This window comes from Rhinolophus sinicus, chromosome 7 (genome assembly GCF_057876585.1).
Source record: "Rhinolophus sinicus isolate RSI-liver-muscle chromosome 7, RSI-T2T, whole genome shotgun sequence".
NCBI lineage: Eukaryota > Metazoa > Chordata > Mammalia > Chiroptera > Rhinolophidae > Rhinolophus > Rhinolophus sinicus.
In genome coordinates this window covers 3,841,803-3,868,879 of record NC_142507.1, presented here as the reverse complement: position 1 = coordinate 3,868,879, position 27,077 = coordinate 3,841,803, and the positions used below count along the sequence as shown (strand labels likewise).

At 38.3% G+C, this 27,077-nt stretch overlaps 1 protein-coding gene across 1 annotated transcript; it reads right to left on the bottom strand.

Moving 5' to 3' along the window:
* Window positions 1-865: 865 nt before the first annotated feature.
* Window positions 866-22,458, bottom strand: SNX16 (sorting nexin 16). The gene is made up of 8 exons (XM_019726292.3): window positions 22,291-22,458; window positions 20,153-20,627; window positions 16,253-16,339; window positions 13,926-14,074; window positions 9,050-9,119; window positions 4,330-4,466; window positions 3,666-3,785; window positions 866-2,764 (listed from the first exon to the last, which is right to left on the bottom strand). The coding sequence occupies exons 2-8, from the start codon at window positions 20,525-20,527 to the stop codon at window positions 2,668-2,670; spliced, it is 1,035 nt and encodes a 344-aa protein (XP_019581851.2). The 5' UTR covers window positions 20,528-20,627; window positions 22,291-22,458; the 3' UTR covers window positions 866-2,667.
* Between the last annotated feature and the right edge of the window lie 4,619 nt (window positions 22,459-27,077).

Genomic DNA, 27,077 nt, shown 5'->3' with positions numbered 1-27,077 from the left:
AAAAAAAAAAAATCAGTAACGGTTTAGGAAAACCACAGGTTTTTCCGGAACTGAGACCTAAGAGAATTTTCTTCCGTCAGTCCTCAGAAAGGGTACATACACCGTGTGACGTAGCGGCCACCAGCCTTAAGAGCACATGTATTGAAAATACAAGGTTTGGTGACTGTTTTTGCTAATCGAAGCCAACAGCATAGAAGGAAAGTGCGACGCAGGAAAGGTAATTCTAGGAAGAGACAAAATGTGGCTCGAATGTGTAGCTCTTTGAAAACCTCCCAGAGGATAAAGTTTAGATTCTTCTATTTCCTAATTGGGAACACAAACTTGTTGTAACATAACCCCAAGACCCTTCTATCCCTGTAAATTACAAAATCCATTTCAAAACCAGACAAATTATTCTTAGACCTAAGGCCACTGTTCCCTTGGACTATCGGACAGCTGAAGCAGACAGCGTAGATGATTTATCTCGGGAACACAGTTTCCTACCTAAGTGTGCTTTAAATGGCTAATGTCAGTATAGTAAACACATAAAACACATTTTAAAAGGCTAAGTTTTATGGCTGGACTACCCACACATAAACTTCATTTTTAAAAGGTTAAAAGATTACCCACAAAAGAGTTTCCTGTTTCAGTTACGTTCATTTTTTTTTTTTTTATTAATATTGGTTACATACGAAGTGCATCGCACCTACTGCCCAAGACTTAGAATGATCAGTAATATAAAGTGTAAACGTAACAACTCATTCCACATCTGTGAAATGCAGCGGTTATAAGTGCTGTGACTACCTTTACAACAACCGTAAGGGACAGGGAGAACGTAGAAACTGGAGGGGGAAAACGGTACTCAACATCTGAACAACACAGCGACTGTTGTACTGAAAAAATAATTTATTACATGAATACAATACTGGGAATAAAATGCATTATAAAAGTAAAAAAGTAAATTCTAATATAAATAATAGTGGTTTGCCTAATTTACAAGAGTTTTTCTTCACCCATCCAAAACTTTAAATACAATCTTCTGCAAGGGCAGATTTTGAAAGTGTACGGTTCACTTTAAAACAGACACATAGCACTGTAATACCTGGAATTTAGCACAGATTCTCTTGTTTCATTCCCCTAAAAATGATATTAATTTAAATGATTGTTCTTTTTAAACCTTTGTAAAGCCTAGAATAATATTTTGAAATAAACAGCAGTTTGTTATACTCTTTCTGGTTCCCAGCAGAGTGAACACATTTCTAATACACTCTGTGTCAAATACTCTAAGAGCATGCTTATGCATTTTGATGAAGACTTTTAAAATTTCTGGTCCTTTGGTAAAAAGCAGTCTCCCTTTTAGGTCACAGGCTAACAATAAGCACTGGGTCTGTTCATCTATATCAGCAGAATTTTAAATCACCACGTCTTAATATGCTTATCAAGATACTGACATACTCGTTAATCTATTTCCCCAGCAAGGTTCCCTCAGTTTTTGGAAAGTACACGGAGTTCAATATACCAACCGTGATTTCAAACGATTAACACGATTACAATGTTTATTAACAGCAATATGCAAAACTTCCTACTATAAAAATGAAACAAGGCACTTTCGACAACTCTGCGCAATGCTGAAGGAAACCCTTCTACGTAAAGGTGACTTACAGACCCCAGGAGACTTTCATAAAAAGTGAAATAGTGATGGCATTACACAATTCTTTTCCCCAACTTTACTTATTGAAGAAATTCACCAATTAAACTTGGCACAAAAAAGTTTAATTACCATAAAGTGCGTCACTTGGCTAAATATATTAAAAAGAAAATCAGCCAGAATACAGAATAGTAACATATTTACATATACAGACATAAAAATGCAATGCCAGGAGTCAACATCGTTAGGAACTTTGCAGTATATATGGCTTCTTATATTTATTTTTTTGTATAACTCCCTGTTTGCTTAGAATCTATAATCTATTTTCAAAAGAGTATGCCTTGATTAGCAAAAAGAGGTAGTGTTCTGAAAGAGGCAAACTCACTGATTCTACAGGTAGAGATTTAAGATGAAGATTATGTGGAAAACAAATGAAAATAAACTGGGACATTTCTAGTATTTTGATATTAATGAATTAGCATTTAAAATCAAGGCTATTTTATCGTTGAACTATGTTATTACAGTTCTTTCAAATCATTTTCCTTTGGTACTAGAAAGTTTTCTTCTTTCGAATAGCAGGAACATTCCAAATAAGCAATTTTTATTTAGAGATGGTAGACATGTTAATATTTAAAACTCAATTCATCTTTACCACTGATTCAAACCATTACTAAAAATATATCATGTCAAGAGATACGAAGAAGTACATATCAGCCAGATAGTAACATGCAATTAATTTCCACTTGACTAATATAACTGGTACTTTAAACACACATTAGTGTGGAGCAATATATTGGCAAAACACCATAATAATTTATGCACAGTAGTAAATACAAAGCTTGAATAAAAGACAATTTAAAGCAGCAGTGAATATATTTCCTATTCCAATAACTTAAAAAAACTTTTCTTTATGTAAACTTTATACATGTGCATTCTTGCTGTTTTCTGTAAATGCTTCAGTGTTTTTTTTTTTTTCTTTTTAAATATTTGTACTCTAAATGAGCTGAAACGTAGAAATGGAGGGAACTGCTTACGATGCATTAGTCTTCGTCAGCTCTGTACGCGACTTCTGCTACTTCTATCTCTGCTACTGAATTTTCAGGTTGATCAAAAGTTAAACATGACTTGTTATGAGCTCTGCAAAAATAGAGAAACACGTCAGTGTCAAGAATGGATGAGTGCTATCACCTCTGAAAAATCTTTTACCTCGTGTAAAGACTATTTAAATATTTAATGGGGAAACTATTTAAATATTCAATTAGAAATTTAGTATTTTTAACTTGTCATGCCAGATGGCACTTTTGGAGATATGTTTGCAACTCTTTCAGCTCTTCCAACTACCATTTATCAACAAAAATCTAGTTGGTAATTACCTTTACCAGCATAAAATTTGTGCTCATAATTATAGCTTAACTATTACCACTGAAGTATTCATAATTGAAACTTGGATTTATATGCAATAAAAAATTCTACGTGCTTTCAAAAATGCCATTTTTCGTCATTCCTATTTGTAGGCAGGGTGGTTGCTATTATAGTATCCCACATTTTGAATGGAAAGAGTGACACTGGGAGATCAAAGTAATTTGTCAAGATTTACAAAATTAATTGAGTCACAGCCCAGTTAATTCAGACATAGTTCCAAAATAAGGAATAAGAAAATGTACAGCCTGGATGCCAGAGATTCGTTTTCAGGACAGACAGCCTAGAATATGATACAGCAGATTCATGATAAAATAAAAAGTGAGTTCATAAAAATACTCTATAGAATATTACCGTTTCCCCGAAAATAAGACCTAGCTGGACAATCAGCTCTGATGTGTCTTTTGCAGCAAAAATTAATATAAGACCCTGTCTTATATTATATTAGACCTGGTCTTATATTATAGTAAAATAAGACCGGGTCTTACATTAATTTTTGCTCCAAAAGGTGCATTAGAGCTGATTGTCTGGCTGGGTCTTATTTTCGGGGAAACACAGTATAACAATTTCCCTCCAATTATTCAGATGAACAGGTTGTAATAAACTAAACATTAAATACCTATATTCTTCATCCAAGACTTCTTGGTCAAGTTCAAGTGCAGAGGACTCCACCTTTAGGATCTGTTCATCTTGTGTCCCTGACAAGTGCAGTGATTCTTCAGGTTCTAAACACAATGCTCTAAAAGTGAATCCCAGCAACAAGTTATTTTCTTGTTAAATATCTTCTTGACTAATATGTGTATATATTTATTACTGTGCCTGCATGTAACCTCATTGGGCTTCCACTATTACGTCTTAACGTAGTCAGTCATATGGCTGATAAATTGTGACTCTGGGAGCCCACAGATACATTAGCACTTACGATTAATTTAAAATGATTTTAGCATCAATTCAGTATATGCTGATGAGAAGTCAAACTAGAACTTTCATATGTGACAATTTGGCATAAATGCCTAGAAACAAAGATACCACTTAGACAGATTAAAAGGAATAATGTTCATCTTGTTGAACAGCTAGAGGCTCATTTTCCCCGTGTTTCCTATACTTCAAATGCTCAGTCTCCTAAATAAATAATCAAAAGACAATTTTCTCAATCTATAAGGAAGTGCGCCGACAGTCTGTGACTTTTAGAATTAGAAATTCCCTAAATCATATTCAAATACAAAGGGCATGTGGCCCAGAGTATTAGAGCTGGATTAGCCTAAAGGGCAAGCACCACACACCTGACCCTGCGCTCCAGTGCGTCTATGTGAAGTTGCTTCTCGCTGAGCAGCTTCTTCAGTGACTCCACCTCTTTTTGTTTTTCAAGTAATTCTTTCTGAAAACGGTAGTTTGTCTCCTCTAAAGTCTCACAGAATGCCTTAAAAACAAACAAAGCCACGTGTGGAGAAAGAATACATTTAATGACGCATGCAGTAATTAATAAAAATGTCTTTCTCAAGGGCATTACTGAAGGAAGACTCGAGGAACAGGGACAATCAAGAAAATATGGCTGCAACCCGAACAGTTCATTCTCCACCTTTTTAGGTCCCTGATATCTTGGCTCTCTCAATCTCCCCCCACCACCAGTGTGTCTGAAGGGAGAATGGAAAAAAAAATGACTAACAACCACTGTTTTATTGCTATTCTCCTTAGTCTATTGGTGCCCACTCCTAAATGATTATACTTTTTTAAAAAACCATGGCTACTGATTCTATTTGAATTGGCTCAATAATAGTAAATAGAAATGGTAAATCCAAAAGCGTCTACAAATTAATGAGAGATTTCATCTAGGATGTAACATGTAAAGTAAATATACAAAAATAAGTGATACAACAGTAATAAGTTAGAATATAATAAAATACCAATTATGATATAAAAACATACAGATAGATCCTACTGCTTTCCTTAGAAGTTTAAGGAAGAAAATTTAAACCTCTATTGAAGGACTTTAAAAATAGACCTAAGTAAGCAAAGATCTATTGATAAGAAGATTCAATACTGTAAAGACAGTGCTATTCAAAATTAATCAATAGATGTATTATAATTCCAAACAAAATTCCAATAGAATTTTTCATAAAACTCACAAGCTTATTCTAAAATTCCTGTGGAAGAGTAAATATACAGTTTGAAGACCAAGGAAGGAAACCCTTACCCTGCCAGAGACAAAGATTATAAAGCCATAGTAATTAACACAGTACAGACTCAACAAATAGAAAATCTCAATAAAGAAACAGAATGACAAAAAATCAAAACAAAAACAAAAACAAAAAAACAGAAATTCAGGCTTTATAAAGTACAATAATTTAAATGAAAAATTAACAAGAGGGGCTCAACAGCAGACTTGAGGTGACAGAAAAATGATCAGTGAGCTTGAAGACAGAAGAACACCGAAAATGTTCAATCTGAAGAGAGAAAAATGATTGAAGAAAAATGAAAAGCACCTTTAGAGACAGGTAGTGCAATATAAAGTGTACAAACATACAGGTCTGGGAACCCCAGAAGGAGGAGAGTGAGAAACAAAGACCAAAAAAGTACTTGAACAAATAATGGCCAACAACTTCCCAGGTCTGACATAGAGCATATGTTCCAAATCCCAGAAGTTCAATGAGCGAAATTATGATAAATACAAAGAGATACACACCTCAATATATCATAATTAAACTGCTGAAAGTCAAAGAAAACAGCAATCTTGAAAGTAGCAAGGACGAAATGACTCATCACGTACATCGGAACAACACTATAAGCGAATGTGACTGTCACCAGAAACAATGGAGTCCAGAAGAGAGTAGAATGACACAAAATGCTCAAAGAAAAAGTCTGTCAACAAAACTGCTTCACAGATGAATGTTCTCAGAAAAACAAAGACTGAGAATTTGTTGCCAGCAGACCTGCCTTACAAGAAAGGATGTGATACCAGACGATAATTCCAATCCGAAGGAAGGAATAAGAGAGGGCTGGAAATAGTCATTATATGGATAAATATAAAAGAATGTACAAAATGTTCTTCTCATTTCTTCCCCTAAGTTCTTTGAAAGACAAAAGACTGTATACAGAAAGTTACTATACTTTGTTGTTATGTTTACAACATATATGGATGTAAAATATATAACAATAAGAACACAAAGGAGGGGAGAGGAAAAGGAGATAATATTGAAGCCCAACATATAATTTACTGGAATTAAGTATTATTTGAGGTAGACTGTATTAATAATATGCACAGTTTAATACCGAGAGCAACCACTGAAAAAATAGAACTAAGTAAAAATTTCTACAGAATAATCAAAATGGCATACTAAAAATATTTATTTTACATGACAGCAATTAAGAAGGAAGAAGACCAAAACAGATGTGACGGGTAGAAAACAAATTGCAAAATGGCAGCTGTACAGGGCAGATATCTTAGACAATACAGAGCGAGACCCAACTATATGCTGTGTACCAGAGACAAGAGCTGAGACTGCAAGACACAAACGGACTGAAAGCAAAGGATGGGAAAGACACATCACTTAAACACACGAGAGCTGTAGTAAACAGCACTGTGGGTATTGACATAGGATAGGGAACGAGGTCAATGGAAGAAAATGGAAGAAAAAGTCCAGAAAGAAACCTTTCCTTTTATGTTCATTTGACTTTTGATAAAGGAGCAACAAAATCCAATAAAGGGTACTGAGACAATCAGATATCTATAGGAACTTAAGAGTTTTACCTCACATCTTACAACAAAAATTAGCTCAGGATGGATCACAGACCTGAATGTAGGAGCTAAAACTATAAGACTTGTAGCAAAGAATGTAGGTGAAAACCTTTGTGACCTTGTAATAGGCAAAGAGGTCTTTTGATACAACCCAGAAGCAAAAGCCATAAAAAAGTGATAAAATGAACTTCATTAAAATTAAAAACATTAGCACTTCAAAAGACCAGTAAGACCAAAAGGCACTCATAGACTGGGAGAAAATATTTATGAATCACATATAAAAAATAAAGAGCTCTTACAACTCAGTAAGATGAACAGCAAAAATGGGCAAAATGCTTAAGTGGACAATTCATCAAAGAAAACGAATGGCTAAAACGCCCATGAAAAAGTGGTCAACACAAAAAAACCACTAGGGAAGTGCCAGTTAAAACTATACTGAAGTATTACCCGTGCACAGCCACGAGAGCAGCTGTCATCCCAAGGACAGAGAGACACTAGGTGTGACATGCCTGCATCAGTGCGGTGGTTGCTGCTATAGGGCCTCCATAGCACCATCCACCCTCACTCCTCCCTCGGCAGCCTCCGCTTCCCCTCCTCTCTGCACAGAACTGGTGGAGGCCAAGCCTAGGCCGATGGGGGGGTGGGGATTGGAGAGCGTTTGCTGTTGAAAAGGGGAGACTGAGCTCATCTTGAGCCAACTGCAGCCTCGGGGAAGGGACACTCAGGGATGCCAGCTCTACCAATCTTTGAAGAGGAGCTGGGAGGTAAATTTTAAACGTAAAATCTCCCTAATTTTTAAAGCCTAGAAAAAATGGAAGAAAAAAAAATGTTTGTGAGGACAGGGAAGAAAATGGAACTTTCATACACTATTGGCAAGAATGTAAAATGGTATAGCCATGTTAGAAAATATCTGTGAGTTCCTTAAAAAAGTTAAAGATAATTTGCTGTAGAACCAAATATTCCACTCCTGGCGATCAACCCAAGAGATGAAAACGTATGTCTACACAAAGCCTTCTACGAGATTGCTCATGGCAGCGTTGTTTCTAAGAGCACAGAACCGGGAACACCGTGAATGTCTCTGAACCAGGGAGTGCGCACACAAAGTGTGGCAGGCACACACAGTGGAAACCGTTCAGCAGTAAGAAGTACAGACGATCGACAGAGCTGTGAAATGGGAGACCCTCAGAAACATGATGCTCAGTGAAAGAAACTACGTGCAAAGATCGCGATTTTCATATATGCAAAGTCTGTACATGTTACACATACTGTATACTGATTGAATACTGATTTCATACACACACAGATACATGTATATACACTGCATGATTCCGTTCATCTGAAAATTCAGAAAACGCGAATTTGTAGAGCCTGAAAACAGGCCAGTAGTTGTCTGGGGCTGGGAGTGTAGAATGACTGCAAAACGGCTTGCAGGAATTATTTTTTGAGGTGACGGGAATTTCTAAAACTGGGTTATGGTGATGGTGGCACATTTACTAAAAATTATTAAATTGTACATTTACAATGGAACAGCAAACAGCAAATTTTATAGATGAAAATTTTACATCAATAAAGCTGTTTTTAAAAAGCTATGGCATTCACTCTAATACAAAGAAGTGACTCAGTTTAATTGAAAACATTACAAACCTACCAATTAAATCTGTTCCATTTAAACACCATTAAGCATTTGGGGAAAAAAGTTACAAAAAAATCCTAGCTGATCTATTATTACCAAATCTGTTTTGTGAATCTAGCCAATTGCTTCAAGAAATAGGCCACTTTAACACGTCAATTACTGTAATTTGAGTAGCATCAAGCTTGAGCTGAATTGGTAACAAGATAATAACTTCTACCTCTGAAAGTTAAGTTTTAAATTTGATTTTAATTGTAGGTTCTTGACTTTGATTCTTAGGTGGAAGAAAACGCAACATACAAATAGTACTTTTAAATGTAGTAAAATAAATTTCCAAATAATTCTCTCTCTCTCTCTTTTTTGGAAACAGTGAAAATAAAGAGAACAAAATGCAGGATTTAATGCTGGACATTCACTGACTATATGGCATGTATGAATTTTTATTTTTTCACTGAACTAGGTCCTGTATTTCATTGAAAGAAACTTTTGACTCAAATATTAAAAGTTTTCTGTGCAAAACTTGCAATGGTCTGACACGATAATATTTTGCTGTTTGCTATTCCATTCAAGGAACAATGTAGTTATTGTACTGAATTATTTGTTCCTCTTTTCATGTGATATACAATACAGCACTCACCCTGCTTTCTTCTAGGCTATCAAATGGACCTGGTGGGTCGTCCAGACAAAGAAATTCTCTCACTGCCAGGCTTTTCAGAGGAAAAAAAAAAATTAGCTAGTGTACAAATAAGCTTACAAAAGTTAGCAAAAAGCAAAAGTTACTTTGAAACTACACAGTGTTTTAAGCAAGTTGGTTGCTGATATACCAAAATAAACAAGTTGGTTTATATGGCTTTATACAAGTAACCAAATATAAACATAAAATATATAGAAGATAAAAAGATTTAAACTGTTTTCTAAGATCTTATGAACAGAAACAGAGATGGTGAATTCATGTTACATAAAAAGTACAGGACATAAAACATAATTCAGGATAATGGTAGACCTAAATGGTGAATAGATATTTTATCACTTTCAAAGAAACATTCGTTTGAAATAGCCTAAAAAAGCCATTATTTTGTTATGAAGAAATACCATTTTTAACTTATACTGATTTCTTTTTTAAGAGGTGCATCTAAAGTCACTGAAGAGTATTTACTCAGAAACCAGTTAAGGATTTTTCTTGCAATCATGTTTCTTAAGTATTTTCTTTAGAGAATTCGGGAGAAAACATTCGGAGTATCCCATTTCTGAATTACTGTTAATTTCAAAATAATGAAATAATATGGTGTTGTTATGTTTATACGTTGCAATGATCAGAAATGGGTTAAGAAGGTAGAAAACTGACCTCCCTTGTTACAAAAATACTCCATTCTCTAAAAACAGCTTTGGACAGAGAGACAACTCCATGTGAATGTTAAAACATACACATGGAGACTTAAATTTTTTTAGGTGTAAAAGAATAGAAATGTGATTTCTTAATGCACCACAGAAAGGACGTCGACCCACGCTGCAAAGGAGATGGGGTTTGAGGTTCAGAACGGGCCAGATAGGCTGACGATGACAAGGGATGGCCATGAAGAGCAAAATGGGATTTTTAGTGAAATCTTTCCAAAAGAAAAACAATATGAATTAATAAAGAGAAGCAGTGTTAAGAAAGAAATCCAGAAGACCCCAAAGGGGAGCAAATTTCTGGACTATATAATCTTGACAATACAGGTAATAAGGGATACATTGATGGAAACCCCAAGCTCGAGTATTCATAATCACGGAATGACAGAGATGGAAGGGTCTGAAAGGAGGTCAGGGAACCACGCACAGCAGGTATGCTTTGATCCCTTTTACGTGTGCAGCCCACAGGACACCTAACCATCTCCAAACCAGGGGATATTCCACCTCTTCAAATAAACCATCCTATGTTTGAACAACTGAAAATTAGGAAGTTATTTCCTTCACTCAGCTGGGACTTTTCTCCCTGCAGCTTTTGTTCATGAGTCTTTGTTCTGCTTTCTGGGATTATTCTGGGTAAATCAAAGTGCTCTTTCACACGATAATCCTAAATCTATGTCAGGAATGTTGTATTTTCTCTAACCTTATGCCTCCAAGAAGCAATACTAATACGTCAACATTTTCTTTCCTTCTTTTTCTTTTCATGTCAAAGCCTACATGGTCTCTGCATCCATGGGGCCCACCTTTCCCCCCAGCTTTATTGGGGTATAATGGACAATTAAAACGTGTGTACGCTTAAAATGTACAATTAGATTTGATGCATGCATACACTGTGAACCAGGAACTACAATCAAGCGAATTAACACATCCACCACCTCACATTGCTACCATTTCTAACATTTTCAAAGTACCCAGGACTTTCACATATGCTATTTTAATTTTCACCACAATCATGGGAGGTGAGGATAGGCATTATTTCACCATTTCACAAATGATACCAACGCTGAGAGGTGAGACGAGTGGCCCAAGGTGACACAGTGGAAGTGGCAGAGCTAGCTCTTAGATCTCTTCTGGGTGCAATTATGTGTCTTTTTCTACCTTTCGATTCTCTTATATTTTGGTTCATTTGGATTCTCTCCCTTCTGGTGGATACTGGCCACTTCTCTCTGACCACATTCACCTGTGTGTTTCTGTCTTTAATCAAAGTCTCCAGAATACTGCAGCTGGTCTAATAACACGAGAAGTACAGGAACACCGCACATTCTTTTCACTTAGATATACTTTCCAACCACCCATTATTTGTATCGGAGAACCAACTATTTGGCAAAAATGACTCACAGGAAATAAGTTAGTCTTAAGATTGAGAAGTTAAAAGTTTGGATGAAACACTGAGATAATGGCTCTTCGGGCAGAAAAGGAAAGTCCTAAGAAGCGTAGGGAAGGGTATCTTTTAGGACTTTATGTCCGACAACCCAACGTGAGGCATTATTTTCTTATAGGTATATGCCCAGATCCCCTCATTCTTTAGTAATGTCTTTATGTTCAGAAATTACTCTGGTGGAATGCTGCCGCTGGGAAAGAGAAAGTGAGTGAGGGAATTTATGTGTCACTTTTTATACCTTTGGTTACAGCAGCAACTTAGCCCAAGATCAACAGTGATGTTGAAACATATCCAGCTGGGGATCTTTTTTTGGAGTGGCTTTTCCATTTCATTCTCCTTCCCTAAAAACCCTTATGATCTATGGTTCACTAGAGTTCTACTCAAATGAAATCCAATGGATTCCCGAAGTTTTTTTCAATATAGTTCTGAGATTTTTTTCCAATAGTTTTTGTCAATATAGTTGAGGCCCTACTTTCTTTAATCTGTAGCGTAAGAATGCAATTTAAAACTGGCTTTACAACTTTGATTTACAAAACATTTTTTCAGTGGTTCACTTTGTTTCTGTTTCAACAGGACTGAGTTGGAAGAGGAAGGCAGTCAATACTCTCAAGCTCTATTGCCGTCCCACGAGTGGGGAACGCAAGAATCTCTGGGATAGCGTGTTTGAGAAAACAATTTCTTTCTCAGAAATTCTGATACTTTTTTCCTCCAAAAAAGGAAGCCCTTACCCCTGCTTGAGAATCACCGACTAGAGAACTTTAGATTTGATAAACACTTGACTGCCTATGTGTGTCATGGTTCTGGCTCAGTGATTTCCTATATATTATCAATGTATGATTTATAAATGCATCAACTGAATTCAAATCAAATATAAATTCCAAAGAGTCTACATTATTATTAAATGGTCTATGGATTAAATGGAAGTCATTTTTTTTAGAAGTCTTACTTTTTCTTTTTTTTTTAAATTGTTCATTGATAGGTTCAGTATAGCCCGCTCAGTTCTCTTCTGCATTCAGTCTTTAATACTTTGCTTCCATTTGACCAGGATAATGAAGGCAAGAAAAACATCAGGATAGGAGAGAAAAGTATCTGACTAGGAGAACATCCAACAATCTGGAATTAAAGGTAAGGAAAGGCTCTATCTCTTTTTATTCCCTTTACGTATCATCTAGAGTACCATTTCAGTGTGTTTGGGGAAACTCGTAAGATTAGGGTCGGGTTTGACCTAACTGGCCTGAAGATAAGGAGCCCACACACGGCATCCTTTAGCACTGTTTTTATTATCACAGTAAATTTGCCCTGTAACCTAAACATGTCCTTCGATTCTCTTCAAAATATTTTCTTTAAAAGTTTTACTGTATTTTCAAACTTGTTACAAAACTACTTCATCCCCTGAAGCTTCACCTTCTGCCTACTGTTTTTCTTTTAGAGGTATGTTTACATTTCACAATTATTTTTAAAAGATCGGTCATATACTAGGGCAGGGGCGGCAGGACTGGAGAGAAGGGGACAGATGTGCGTGGAATTTAAAACGCAAAGCGAGGGATAAAGGTGGGAAGGGAGCGTCAAGGACGAGTCTCAGGTGCTGGGCAGATGCTATTGCTGAATGCTGGGGGGGGGGGGGGGGTTGCGAGTCCAGAGAGCAAGGTTTCGGGTCTGTTTCAGGTTTGAGGGCACTGGAGACATCCCAAGGAGCTGTCAGAGAGGCAACAGCAGGGATGAAAGTGGGCTTGAGAGAATGGGTCTGACGGGTCTGCAGCTCCTCTCACTGGGAGAATGCGGGCGGTGGGCAGAGGTCCCGGCGCCATCAGGCTTGGGGAGCACACAGAGGCAGTGAGCTGTCCCTGCACAGTATGTGCGTTGCGTTATGCGTAACACAGACGACAGAACGGGTAGAAACACTGAGACAGGGTGGTCTCCATCCTCATGTGAAAAAAGCTGCTAAAGACAGCATAGACATAGGTACCTGTACAATATGTTCCTGCTGCCTTGCTTTCTACTTTTCCAAAATAGTTCTAATGTATCTGATAATGTAAATTCTAAAATTAGATACCCAGTTGGTATTAATAAACAATTTTCCTGTAAATATTAGGTTGGTGCAAAATTAATTACGGTTTAACAGGTTAAAAATAATTGCAAAAGCCGCAATTACCTTTGCACCAATCTAATACATTCAGAAGCAACAAATCTGTAGAGATCTCTTCTCTCCTTTTACCCTCTGGATAAAGGAGGTATGTTCACTTTATCCTCTACATAAATTAACCCAACTTCACAATTTTCGTATTCTTGCATTACTTTGAACAAACTATAAAGAATATTACTCTCAAAATTATACAATGTCATATTACCCAAAAATCTAATACAAGGGCTACTTTGTTTACATGACTGCTACAATTTTAAATACTAAAATCAAGCTTACAGTGGTTTGGGTGGTTTGAGTATGATACATTGAGTTTTTAACTTTGGTGACTTTTCAAAAAAATGTTAGTGCAAACCAAATGCCAAATAAAGTGCTTACTGAAAAAAACCAAGAAAATTCCATGCTGTGCTTTGTTAGAGAGGACCAGTAATTATACTCCTATCCTGTTTTTGTTCACCTTGAGTAACTATGGTCCGAGATTTATTCTTTGGTTTAAACGAGTTGTTGAAATACATTTATAACCTCTTATTTCAATTCATTACGTACCAGTGAGCAATGTCCTTGTGAGCTACTAAATTTTGAAGAAACGCTTGTAATCCTAATTGTCTATCTTCTAAAAAGTCAGCATTGTAATTATCTTTAAACCAGCGTTTTGGTGGAAGTGCTAATCGAAAGCCTGGAAACATCTCTCTTAACTGAAAAAGAAGAAAAAAGAATACGTAATGCTCAACTCAATTATACCAATTCGACAAAATCTATCCGACTGATGACGTGAAATTATTCAAGAAATAAGCTTCTGATTCAAGACATAAACTTAAAATAAAAGAAGTAAATTTAGCTAAACTTTTTACGCCATGCTTGTCTTACGTCTCGATTTCTCCCAGCTGTGTATACATAGGAGTTTCAGTTGCTCCATAGCCTTGTCAACACTTGGCATTGTCCGTCTTTTTAATGTTAGCCATTCTAGTGGGTGTGTAGTAGTGTTTCATCGTGGCTTTAAATTGCATTTCTCCACTGACAAATGAAATTAAATATCTTCTCATGTGCTTATTTGGATCTGCGTATCTTCTTTGGTGAATTATCTATTCAAATCTTCTGACCCCTCCACTTTAAAAAACAATCATGTTGTCTTTTTATTATTAAGTTGCAAGAATTCTTTATATATTCTGGATATCAGACCTTTGTCAGATATATGTATGACAAATATTTTCTCCCAGACTGTGGCCTGACTTTTCATTTTAAGTTTTAACAGAGCATATGTTTCAAATTTTAATGTTATCTACTTCATCCATTTTTGTCTTTTATGGGTTCTGCTTTTTTAGATCCTATCTAAGAAATCTTTGCTCACGCCAAGGTTGCAAAGATACTCTTTTATGTTTTTTTCCTGGACGTTTGCAGTCTTGGCTTTAACATTTTGGTTTATGATCCATTTTGCATGTTTGGCTTCAATTTTACTTCCTTAGGGAAGGTTTTTCCAATCTGCCAAGCTGGGTTAGATTTCCCTTTATACATTCTGTTCAAGTGACTAGAAGTGTGTAACAAGTTACCGCAAAGGTCAGTGATACAAAAAAACCATTTATTGGGCAATGGATTCTGTGGGTTAGTAATTCACACAAGGCACCGTGAGGTGAGGATGGCTTGTCCTGCTCCACAGGGAGTCGGGACCTCGGCTGGAAGACCTGAAGGTGGGAGCTGGAATCGTCTGCAGTTCCCTCCTGCTTCCTCATACACACAGTGGATGAAGGTGCTGGCTGTTGTCGGAGACCTGAGCGGGGGTCTCAGCCACAAGCCTAACATGGAGAGCCGTGGACTTGCTCACCGCACAGGGGCTGGGCTTCAAAGGCGAGCATGTCAGGAAAGTCAGGAGGAAGCTGTGTACTTTGTATGACGTAGCCCAGGCAGGAAGCAGCCTTTCCTTTGTCCTGTATTGGTTGTCACAAGCTCACCCAAGTTAAAGGGGGAGGGAAAATCGATTCTACCTCTTGATGGTCAATTTTAGAAGAGCACAGGGGACTGAAAATAGTGCTGTGGACATCTTTAGAAAAGACAGTTTGCCACAGGTTTTCAAATCATGAATTCATTTTTAAATGACGTTCATCACAATGTAAATAAATTTAGCTACGCTTTTTACACCTTGATTGTTTTATTGCTTGATTTCTCCCAGCGGTGTGTGTATACACAGGAGTTACAGTTGCTAAATAGCCTTGTCAACACTTGGCATGGTCCGTCTTTTTCATGTTAGCCGTTCTAGTGGGTGTGTAACAGGGCTTATGTTAGCTTGGGACCCTCCTACTGGACCAGTGACTCTAAACCTTGGCTGCACATTGGAACCACCCCAGGAACTTCAGAAGATATTAAGGACTGGAGCAGGGTCTCCCCGCACTGAGAAGGGCCTCTGGCTGACAACCAGCAAGGAAACTGGAACCTCAGTCTTACAACAACAGGCCAGTGAACTGTGCCATCAGCTTGAAGGAGCCGGAAAGCTGATTCCTGCCCCGAGTCTCCAGATAAGCACAGTGTAGGCAAAGGCTTCCTTTGACGGTGTTTGATCCGAAGCAGCCAAACCAGCTGAGCCCATCGAAATCACTAAATCATACACAGCTGTGTTTTAATCGTATTTGCATTAATAATTTTAAGGATTTCACATTTTGATACTTCAAATAATTTTTTGTTTCCAAAATAAGAAAGTTATATGGAGAGATGGGACTTCAGGCTAGTAAAGTGAAATAAAAATGAATTTTCTTAGGCCGTAGCAACAACTTCACTCCAATAATTAACAAGGAAGAAAAAACACAAGTATAACAGCAGAACTGTCAGGAACAGATAATAATTCAAAATTGAAAAGTCAGTTGTAGATTTATTAAAGTACTTACTTTATTATTAAGCCTAGAGAAGTCAGTGTATCTTCTGAAAACTACCCAGCTTTCTTCAGGGGTTTTCTTTACTAGTATTTTATAAACCTATGTTGGGAGTGGGGGACAGAAAGAGGGTTAAAAGAAAAAAAAACTATATATATGCAAATATATTTAAAAATTCAAGTCAAATATTTTAAAAACGTTTAGTTGATAATCTAGAGCATAACAATTATTACGTAAAAAATACCAGAAATCATCTAGACCATCAAATGTACAAATCACCAATGCAGGCACCAAAAGCAAGATTTCTTTCTTAAGACACAAGATTATGACAAATTTGAGACAAAATGCTTTTTATGGTGCACACTAATAATAAATGAACTCATCAGCTACCAAAATATATTCTATGCCAACATATTTTAAAACTGATAAAAGAATCATCCTTGAAAAAGCTATGAAAAATAACCACTTTTGTCCTACACAATCAATTTAATTTTTAAACTCAATAACTACAAGGCAAAGTTTTCCGATAAATTTAATGTTTTAATCTTCAAGGCTAAAATACAAGCTAAAAATTACCCACGTTAGATAGAAGTTTACATTTCTATCATTATACGCAATCATCTAGGCTAGTGAATAGAAAAACTTGGTTGCAGCAAATCAATATTTTAAAATGCATAGGATAAGAAAAAACCAGATTCTACTTTTCTTAAGTACAATTTTAGAATTTACTATGAGAAGTACTATTTATAACAGAATCTCAGAGAAAATCTGGTACTTTCTGGTATAGGTTTTTGGGCTAAGCTAAATACACGGCACATATGAAGAACTGAATAATAACCATCTGTTGAATGAGTGAAACTCCCTTAGAAAGAGTAGCTGTTTTCCTTGCCGTCTGCTGTGCCGTCACTTTCCGTTGCAGCCACAGAGCGGCACTCCAGCCACATGTGGCGACTGAACACATGCCCTGTGACTAGTCCAAGTTGACGTATGTTGTGACTGTAACATATGCACCAGATTTCAAAGACTTAGTATGAAAGAAGCTGCAAAAATATTTCATTAAAATGATTTTTCTATTCTTGTCATGCTGAAATGGTCATATTTTAAATATGTGATGTTAAATAAAATGCTATTAATTATAATTTCATCTGTTTCTTCTTACTGTCTTTTAACCTGGCTACTAGGAAATTTCAAATTACGACTGTCTCACATTGGTGGCTCACACTATGGTCCTACTGGATGCTCTAGAGACAAGTCATTACCTAGGCACCGCACACCGTCCTTACCGCTGGATTTTTCTGACAGACATCTCTTTCAGCTTTTAAGGGGGAGAATCAACAAGAGTTAACAATGAATCCTATAGCTTTGAAGCACGACACTGAAACACAAGTAATTTATCTTTGTAACATATAAAAGTGAGAAAGAAGATTATTTGGATACCCTTCAGTCTCCAGGAAGTCCTGATACCCTGTTTCCCTGAAAATAAGACCTAGCTGGACAATCAGCTCTAATGCGTCTTTTAGATTAACAATAAGACCTGGTCTTATTTTACTATAAGACCAGGTTTTATATAATATAATATAATATAATATAATATAATATAATATAATATAATATAATAAATACTGGGTCTTATATTAATGTTTGCTTTAAAAGACACATTAGTCCAGCTAGGTCTTATTTTCGGGGAAACACGGTAGTCACAAAGGTAATGGTGCCTGGCATCTAATAGGTACTGAAAATATGTTAAATTAGTGGATAAATGAATACGATTAATCTCAGATCTGTTGCTTACTTCTTCTTCTATAATATTGCGAAAGACTTCATATTTATATACCACTGCCTTAAATTTGCCTATGAACTTGCATTTTCACACGTCACCTCGATGAATGCTCATTCCTTTATAAGTAGGTCACTGTAAGGAAATGAGCCACCAGTTTATTATAATTTCCAAAATCACTCTAAAAAAAGTCAGGTTCATGGAGATCTCCCAATACATCATTAGTCGTGATAATGTAACTCTAAAGATGGTCTCTTAATAAATTATCTCAATAATTTTTCTTGGCGGTCCTTCTATACTATTGTAAATTTACAGTATGAAATGTTGATGTAAACATAAAACTTTAAGAGAACCCAAGAGAAAGAACAAACTATTTCAACTGATAAATGAATTTAGCAAAGTCCCTGGATACAAAAATATAAAAGCCCAATACACATAAACTAGCAAAGAACAAATAGAAAAAGATAAGAACATCAGAGAACATCCATACCTAGAAATAAATCTAATCAAAAGATGTAAGACGTCTGCCCTGAAAACTACAAAACATTATTAAAAGAAGTAAAAGACTTAAGTAAATGGACCAGGTTCACAGAGTCAAAGACTCAGTATTGTAAAGATGTCAGTTCTCCCTAGATTAGTCCATAGGTTTGATAAAACCCTATTGCAAAAGACCAAGAACAGCCCAGACCATCCTGCAGAACAACAAAGCTAGAGTACTTAGGCCACGAGATAATCAAGGCCTACTGTGAAGCTTGAATAATTAAGATGGTGTGGAATTGGTGGTAAAGGAGGGAAAAATGGGACTCAGAAACAGACTCATACATTTATGGTCCTCTGATTTACGACATAGGCAATCGTGCAAATGCAGAGGAGAAAGAGGTCTTTCCAATTAAAAACCCGATTGTTTGATCCCATATGGTGAAAAAAAAAATGTGTCTTGACCCTTACCTCACACCATGGACAAAAATTAATTCTATATAGTTTACAGATCTAAACATGAAAGGTCCAACAATTGCTTTTAGAACATAGGACAACATGTTTTTAGTGGGAATAGGCAGATTTAAAAAAGTTCTGATCAAATCAGAAGTTAGTCAGTTGGACTATATTAAGAACTTTTGTTTATCAAATGTATCATTAAGGGAGTAAAAAGGCAAACCAGAGAGTGAGATGATACTGATAATACATGTTCTGAAAGAAGACTTACACCCAACGTATACAAAACTACAAATCAAACTGGAAAAGGCTTCCCCGAAGAAAAATGAACAAAGGTCTTGAACAGATCCTTTACAAAAGAGAATATCCAAATGGCAAATAAAGGTCTTCAATTTAATTAGTCATTAAGACATGCAAATTAAAATCACAATGCAATATCACTCTATCCACTAGAATAGCCAAAGTGAAAAAGATGGATAAATACCATATGTTGGGAAGGTGTGGAGCAACCGGAACTCTCACACACTGCTTAAAGGGGTATAAATTAGTACAACCACTCTGACATTGTTTGTCAGTGTCTTTTAAAGCTGGGCATATGATTCAGCAATTTTACCCCCAGGGCTGATAACACACAGAAATGCATACATGGGTTTACTGAGTGACAAGTACTAAAAGGTTCATAACAGTAGTATTTGTGAGAGCCCCAAACTGGAAATAATCCAAATGCTCTTCAAGAATAGAATGGATAAATAAATGGTGGTATATTTACATAAAGGCATACTATCAGCAATAAAAATGAGCTACCTACAATTACATGCAAGGTCAAGGATGAATCTTATAAACATAATGCTGAAGAAAAGAGACCCCTCCCAACAGAGTACATACTCTGCAATTCCCTTTATGTGAAGTATGAAAATAGGCAAAACGAATGTAGGTTATCAGGCGAGTGGGTGTGACCGAAGAAGGGCACGCGAGGTGGTTAAGTAATGTCTGTGCTAGTTTCATAGGTGTGTCTGGTTTATGAAAATTCATTTAAGAAAAACAAAAAGTTTACTACAATGACAGAATTTAGAGGTGTAAAAATCATGTGAATTCTATCTTCAAGAAATTACAAGTACATGCCATCATTAACTTAACACAGGTTTAGAACACAGGTGAGTCAATCTTTCAATGTCTCCTGGTGTACAGCAGAAGTCAATACTCACAGTAAATTTAGCGCGTTCTTCCATCACCTCATAACCCAGAATGGTAGGTGTAGAAGGTCTATCTTCCAAATTCACTGCTTCAGGATTTTGTTCTTCACTTTCCCTTGGTGTAGTAGAATACTCAATGGAAGAATCTGTACCTGTAAATTTAGTCCTAATGACGGGACTGCTACAGTCACATGACGTGCTATCCATTTGATCAGGTACACTGGTCTGTTTCAAGTTACCCATATTTGAGTCTTCCAACTGGCCTTTGGAAGAGTTTGAGCTTGTTGAGACACTCCCAAAGGAAGAACTTCTTTGGTTTCTGTTGGTTGGAAAACTGGAAGCAGAGTTCCCTATGGGCATAGGAACTGGGACATAAGGAGTTGCCATCTTTTTTTGGCCTTTGCAACAAAGCTGCACACTGCTGAATCCAAACACTTAGAGAGTAACTAATGCGCAATCCATTATTGTCTTCTCAGGAATTCACTATCTAAAAATGAGGAGAACATAGTGAAAGATTAGTCTTTAATCTGGAACATTATTCAAAAGAAAATAAAATGTTCATGTCCATCTCTTTTAATTTCGCGACACTGTTATTTTATTTAGAATGAAAAACACCCTGAATCTCTTTGCTTAATTGCAAAATATCGTCTCTAAGGACTCCCATTTGCAAGGTAAAGAGAGCAGAACTACTCCACACCCTTTATCTTGACACTTATATGTTATCCATCCCCCCACCACTTTATTTCTTTGTAAGAGATTTCTGTAATGTTCATTTTAACCTGATTTCATCTACATAAGAGTTGGAAAGAGGAAGAGTGGTAAAGACCTTCCTGAAGCTTTATTTTCTGCTTATGGTCCTGACAGTACTACATACAGTACAGGGAGGAAAGGAAGGAAGGGACGAGGAAAATTATTCACAATATCTTTCGATTTAATTACTGAAACTAAAGAATTATCCAGAGTAGTGACAGTGAACCATGAGCTTAGATGCTATTATATAAGCTAAATACCAACTGTTCTTAAAGTAACAATTCATTAAACCCAGGATCAAAATTGAAAAAAAATTTGGCCATATTAAATTAATCAAATATAACCCAATGCACACTACACTTATATCCAACAAGATTAAATGATTAAAAGTTTAAATGTTCTTCATAGTTTCCAGAAACTCACTAATTCTGCTACGCTGTAAGCTGAGGGTACTTAGCAAATCTTTGTAACTCATACTCAACAACCTCTATTGTCAAAAAGACTAGTTGGTTTCAGAATTTAATAATAATACAAAGAAGAAAGGCTCACTGCTAAGTTGTTAAAAAAACGAGTAACTACAGCCCAGTGAAATCACACACGACAAGGCTTCCTAAGCAAACACATGTCCACAACTCTAGAAAGGCAGACGCGCTGCTCGCACTTGCAAAGATGCTGAAATGAGATTTTTAAGTCAGCATGTGACTCTGGGCAACCTTCCCCATCCTCAGAGATTCAAGAAACTTGAGCTGCTGATTCACCGCTCCTCGGTTCCGCCTGAAGGCCTCCCCAAAAAGGAGTAAATAAAAGTTTGGAATCGCAGCCTTGTCAAGGCCTGGCCACGGCCCTGCCCTTTGCCACGCGCCTACCTGAGGCCGCAGGGCCGGGGGGGGGGGGGGGGGGGGGGGGACACGCACATCCATAGAACGGCCGCTGACTGCACGGGGGGGCGCCTCCCCAACGTTCAGAAAACGGGGGGCTCCTGAAGCGCCTGTGCGCTTTCGCTCCCGCAGGGAGATGCTCGAGGACCGACACCGCGCGCCCACGCCGGACGCCCTCGGGCAGGTGCGGTGGCCCGAGCCCGAGCCACAGCCTGCGGGCGGGAGGAGAGGTGGCGGGAGCAGAGCGCAGACCCCCGGCGCAGCGCCACCGGCAGAGCACGATCGGTGCCGAGCAGGCCACCGTCTTGGGCTCGGCGCGTGGGCGGCCCCGCTGCCGGGATCCCCGAGCCCCGCGACCGTCCCACCCGCCCAGCGCCAGGCGGAGCGGCGGTGGCCGGCGCTGGCCCGCCGGGCTGTGCGGCGCCCCGGTGCCCTCCGCTGGAGCCCGCCCGCCGCCGCCCGACTCCGGGCGCAGGTGTCCCCGCGCGGCGCCCGGCTCAGCGCCCGCTGCCCCGTCCCTACCTCAGCCCGCTCCGCAATCCCGATCGGCCGCGCTTCCCCGGACGGTTAAACCCGACCCTCCGGCACCGCCGCTTTGCGTCTCCACCCACGGCTCCGAGCGGCCTCACGTGACCCGCCGCCCCCGAAGCAGCTGCTCCCGCCTCCGCCGGGCTCTGCCTGGGCTGCGGCGCGCTGATCCCCGCGCCGTGGAGCAAGGGGCGGGGCGTGCGCTCCCGGAAGTGACGTCAGGCCCGGGCCCCGCCCCCGGAGGCGCTGACAGCAGTGGGGCCAGGGCCTCCTGGCAGCTGGTTGAACCTAGTTTTGGGGTAAGAATTCTACTTTCTCCCCTCCAGCTTTATTTCTTATAAGTCACGCTTTGGGCAATGGAGGCTACGCTACCTCGTTTGCCCGACAGGTAAAGCAGAAAACAGTTCCCAGGAGAAACTATGGCCAAGATAGGTCAGGGCTCCTGTTTTGCACCATGGGACTTGTAGTCACCATCTGCTTGGGCTGGTTCTAGTGGGTCATAGGTGGTTTTCCAGAATTAGCAGCGCTTAAGGGATGGCAGTCTATCCTAAGGCTGGGAAGCTAGAACACCGCAGTACAGCCTGTTCATACTACGTTAGTTCAGAAGTCCTCACTTGGCAGAGAACTGACATTCTTTAGTGTTCTTGTTGTTTGTTTTTCGTTTTACAGGTAGAGCAATTTGATCCCAAATGATACAGTATTAGGCTTGTTAGACTCACGCATCTGAATTGTAAGGGTTTCGGGAAAGTCGTACTTTGGTAGGCCAATACCAAAATTCAGACCACTCTACAGACCTGTAAATGTGTGCAATGTGATAGAAAGATCATTGCACGATTTCCAAAGAGTTGGAATTGTTCCCAAGGCTGGGAAACATTGATAGCTGTTATTTCACAATGAACACACGAAGATAATCTGGTTTGTGGCAAAATAATGGCGTGGGGCTGATAAGATGGCTCTTCCAGTGTGAAGGAGACCGAGGAAGGGAATTCTATAGAAACAGTAGACTAACACACGAGGTAGTTTTCACAATAGACTTGGCAGTTTTGGCCCGGAGGTGGCAGTTATATCCATGAGTTCTGTAAGTGGATAAGGGGAGAGAGAGACAAGAAACGAGAGTCTTGGAATATTTCCCTCCCTGGTGGACAGGGCTGTAGGTGGAAAACGATGCCTGTGATGAGGAAAACCTCATAGCCCAGTATCAAGGGAGCCAAGGAAAACTAAACTTCCAAGAAGTAAAGGTATACACATCCAACAGGAGGAAGATAAAGGTCTAGAAAAGGTCATTGAAATTGTCCAAGAAGAGCTTCCTACACAGATTGTATTAAAAGGAGCATACGGGATATACATACTGTCTGTGTCCTTTGTCTTCCAGAATATCTGCTGTTGATAAATGTTTAGATTTTACTTTCAGAAAATGAACTGATCATATTTTTTTAATTAAAAATCTTTTAAAAATGAGGTATAATTGGCGTATAACCTTCTATTAGTTTCTGGTATACAATATAATGATTCAGTGCTTGTATATATTGTGAAATGATCACCACAATAAGTGCAGTTAACATCCATCACTATGGATAGTTACAAAAGATTTTTTTATTCATGTGATGAGGACTTTTAAGATTTACTCTCTTAGTAACTTTCAAATACGCAGTCCAGTATTATTAACTATAATCACCATATTATATCCCCATGTATATTACATCCCCATGATTTATTTTATAACTGGCACTTTTACCTTTTGACTCCCTTTACTCATTTCCCTCAGCACCCCACTCTGGCAACCACCAATCTATTCTTTGTATCTATAAGCTTGGTGTTTTGTTTTTTAAATTCTACATGTAAGTGAGATTATACGGTATTTGCCTTTCTCTGTTTGACCTGTTTCATCTAGTATAACGCCCTTACGGTCCATCCGTGTTGTTGCAAATGGCAAGATTTCACATATAGCTATATGTGTATATACACACACCACATGTTCTTCTTCTTTATCCATTCATCCATCAGTGGGCAGTTAGGTTGTTTCCATATCTGGCTACTGTAAATAATGCTGCAGTGAACACAGGGGTGCAGTTAGCTTTTTAAATTACCGACTTTGTTTTCTTTGGCTAAATACCCAGAAGTGGAGTTGCTGCGTCATATACATGGTAGTTCTGTTTTCAGTTTTTTTAAGGAACCTCCATACCGTTTTCCATAGTCGCTGTACCAATTTACGTTCCCACCAACAATGCACAAGGATTCCCTTTTTTCCCACATCCTTGCCAACACTTGTTATTTCTAGTCTTTTTAATAATAGCCGTGCTGACAGGTGTGAGGTGGTATCTTGTTGTATTTTTGATTCCCATTTCCTTGATGATAAGTGATGTTTTCACATACCTGTTGGCCATTGCGTGTCTTCTTTGGAAAAATATCTATTCAGATCCTCCGTCTAATTTTTAATCAGATTTTTTTTTTTTTTTTTTTTTTTTTTTGTCATTGAGTTGTATGAGTTCTTTATATATTTTTGGTATTAATCCCTTTCCAGATATATGATTTGCAAATATGTTCTCCCATTCAGGAGGTTGCTTTTTCATTTTCTTGATGATTTCCTTTGCTGTGCAGAGACTTTTTAGTTTGTTGTAATTCCACTTGTTGATTTTTTGCTTTTGTTGTCTTTGCTTTTGAGGTCAGATCAAAAAGAAAAAAAAAAATTGCCAGAACTGATATCAGGGAGCTTCCCACCTGTGTTTTCTTCTAGGAATTTTATGGTTTCAGGCCTTACATGCAAGTCTTAAATGAATTTTGATGTGTAAGACTGTAGTCTAGTTTCATTCTGTTACATGTGGTGGTCCAGTTTTCCCGGCACCATTTACTGAAGGGAATATCTTTTCCCTATTGTATAGTCTTGGCTCTTTTGTCGTAAATTCATTGACCAAATATGTGTGGGTTTATTTCTGGGCTCCTGAATATCTCTAATGATTAAGAAAGAACATCCATGGTTGTCAAGAGTAAAAGCTGCATTATCACAGACCATATTTGATGGCTGCTCTCCATGTATTGAATATTTTAGTTAAGCTTGGATGCCTTTATACAGTGCACACAATCAAATTGAATTGTATACATTTTAATGTGTAGAGGAATGGAAGACCATTTAAGTCCACTTAATGTACAGTTTTATTTTATATATGTAACTGAAGGGAGGAGGGATTTAGGGGAAGGGAGAAAAGTAATAACAAAACACAGCAGAAAAAAGTACGTACAGTAGGGAGACATCATTTGAGGTTGCTTCCTAGGCGTAACATTACCTTCTTATGTAGAACTGGTTTGTCTTCTACAAGGCTAGGTCCCTCATGGCCATGTTTGTAATATGTTACTCTTGTAACAAATGTTTTTTTGTCATAGTTGATTGTGCCTGAGGAAGACATTTGACACAAATTGTGTCCAAAGGATGCTCTCTCCTAGGAATTAAAATGGGTGTGGAGGGGGAGAGATACAGACTGGGAGTCATAGGAGCTAAAGTCAGACTGGGGGAAACTCTGTGGTGAGAAGGTCCATAAAGCCCCACTGCTGAGGTCCCAGGGGTTGATCTGATCTTCCGCATTCTCCACTTTTCCTTGGAGTTCATGAGAGACTCGTGTTTTTTCAATAGATTTGCTTTTTGCTTGAATCTAGCCAGAGATGGTTCTTTTGCTTATAATCAAAAGTACAGCTAATACAGAAAGCTGGCATGAAGCAAACTAAATGAGTAGTAAAAGCAAAAGTAAAAGTAAAAGTGCAAACAATTATTTCTCAGTGATTTATGATAACGAAAATCACATTAAAAAAACCAAGTATTTTTCAGTTATTATTTTGGTATAATTCCACTGATTCTCTAGTTCATGTGTATTGTTTTCCATTGGCAGTGTTTTTGTGTCTTAATATTTAGGGTCTGTACCCCACCCGCCCTCTATTTTCTCACTGCCATGACACTGTAAGGGTCTAGAATAGGACCCACAAGTACTCAATTCTTAGAGTAACAGGAGCTGATTAAAATGGGAACAGGGCAATAGGACAGCCAACTTTATTGCAATGAACCTGTCACCTTTGTAGTTTCCTAAACCCGGGATAGGAATTACATGGCATTTAGAGATGGTACAGAGAAGCCTGCCTTCCACACGGTTACTATTGATTAGTGATTTTCCACTCATCATATTACATAAGGAACATGGTGAAAGCATGTGTGCAAATCCTACTGGAAATACAACAGACCAATCTCTTCACAAAACCACAGGTATAATCTTAGAACTCAAAGGGACCATAATGATGGGAGGCTAAGACTCCAGCTAGAGCTAAGACTACTGAAGAACACAGAGGCGAAGGGTCTGCCCGTAATCACCGAGCCAGTGAGTCTTTGACTCCCAAACTAGTAAGCTTCTCACCACACACAGTGAGACCCCCTTTCCCAGGCACTTGCACACTCTATCGGTCCCAAATGCCCTCCAGCCTTCCAGCAGTGTCCTGCCTCTGGTCCTGCATCTCCACATTTCACACCTGGAAGGTCCTCAGGGATTTTATGCAGGAGGAAGGTTGCATTAGGTCTTTACGGGTTGGTGGGAATTGGATAAGGAAGGAGGGAGGCAGGGCACGCCGGGCAAAGTCAGAGGCTTGAGGGAGGACATTACAGATTGTGGGGGGTTGTGGGACAGTGAGGTGACCAACCTGATCGGACAGAAGAGTGTTCAGGTATAGCTGGAGATTGAGAGATGAGCTACTCTCCCCTCAAGTCCGTCTCGAGTATAATGTCATCAGTATTACCTTCCTGATTC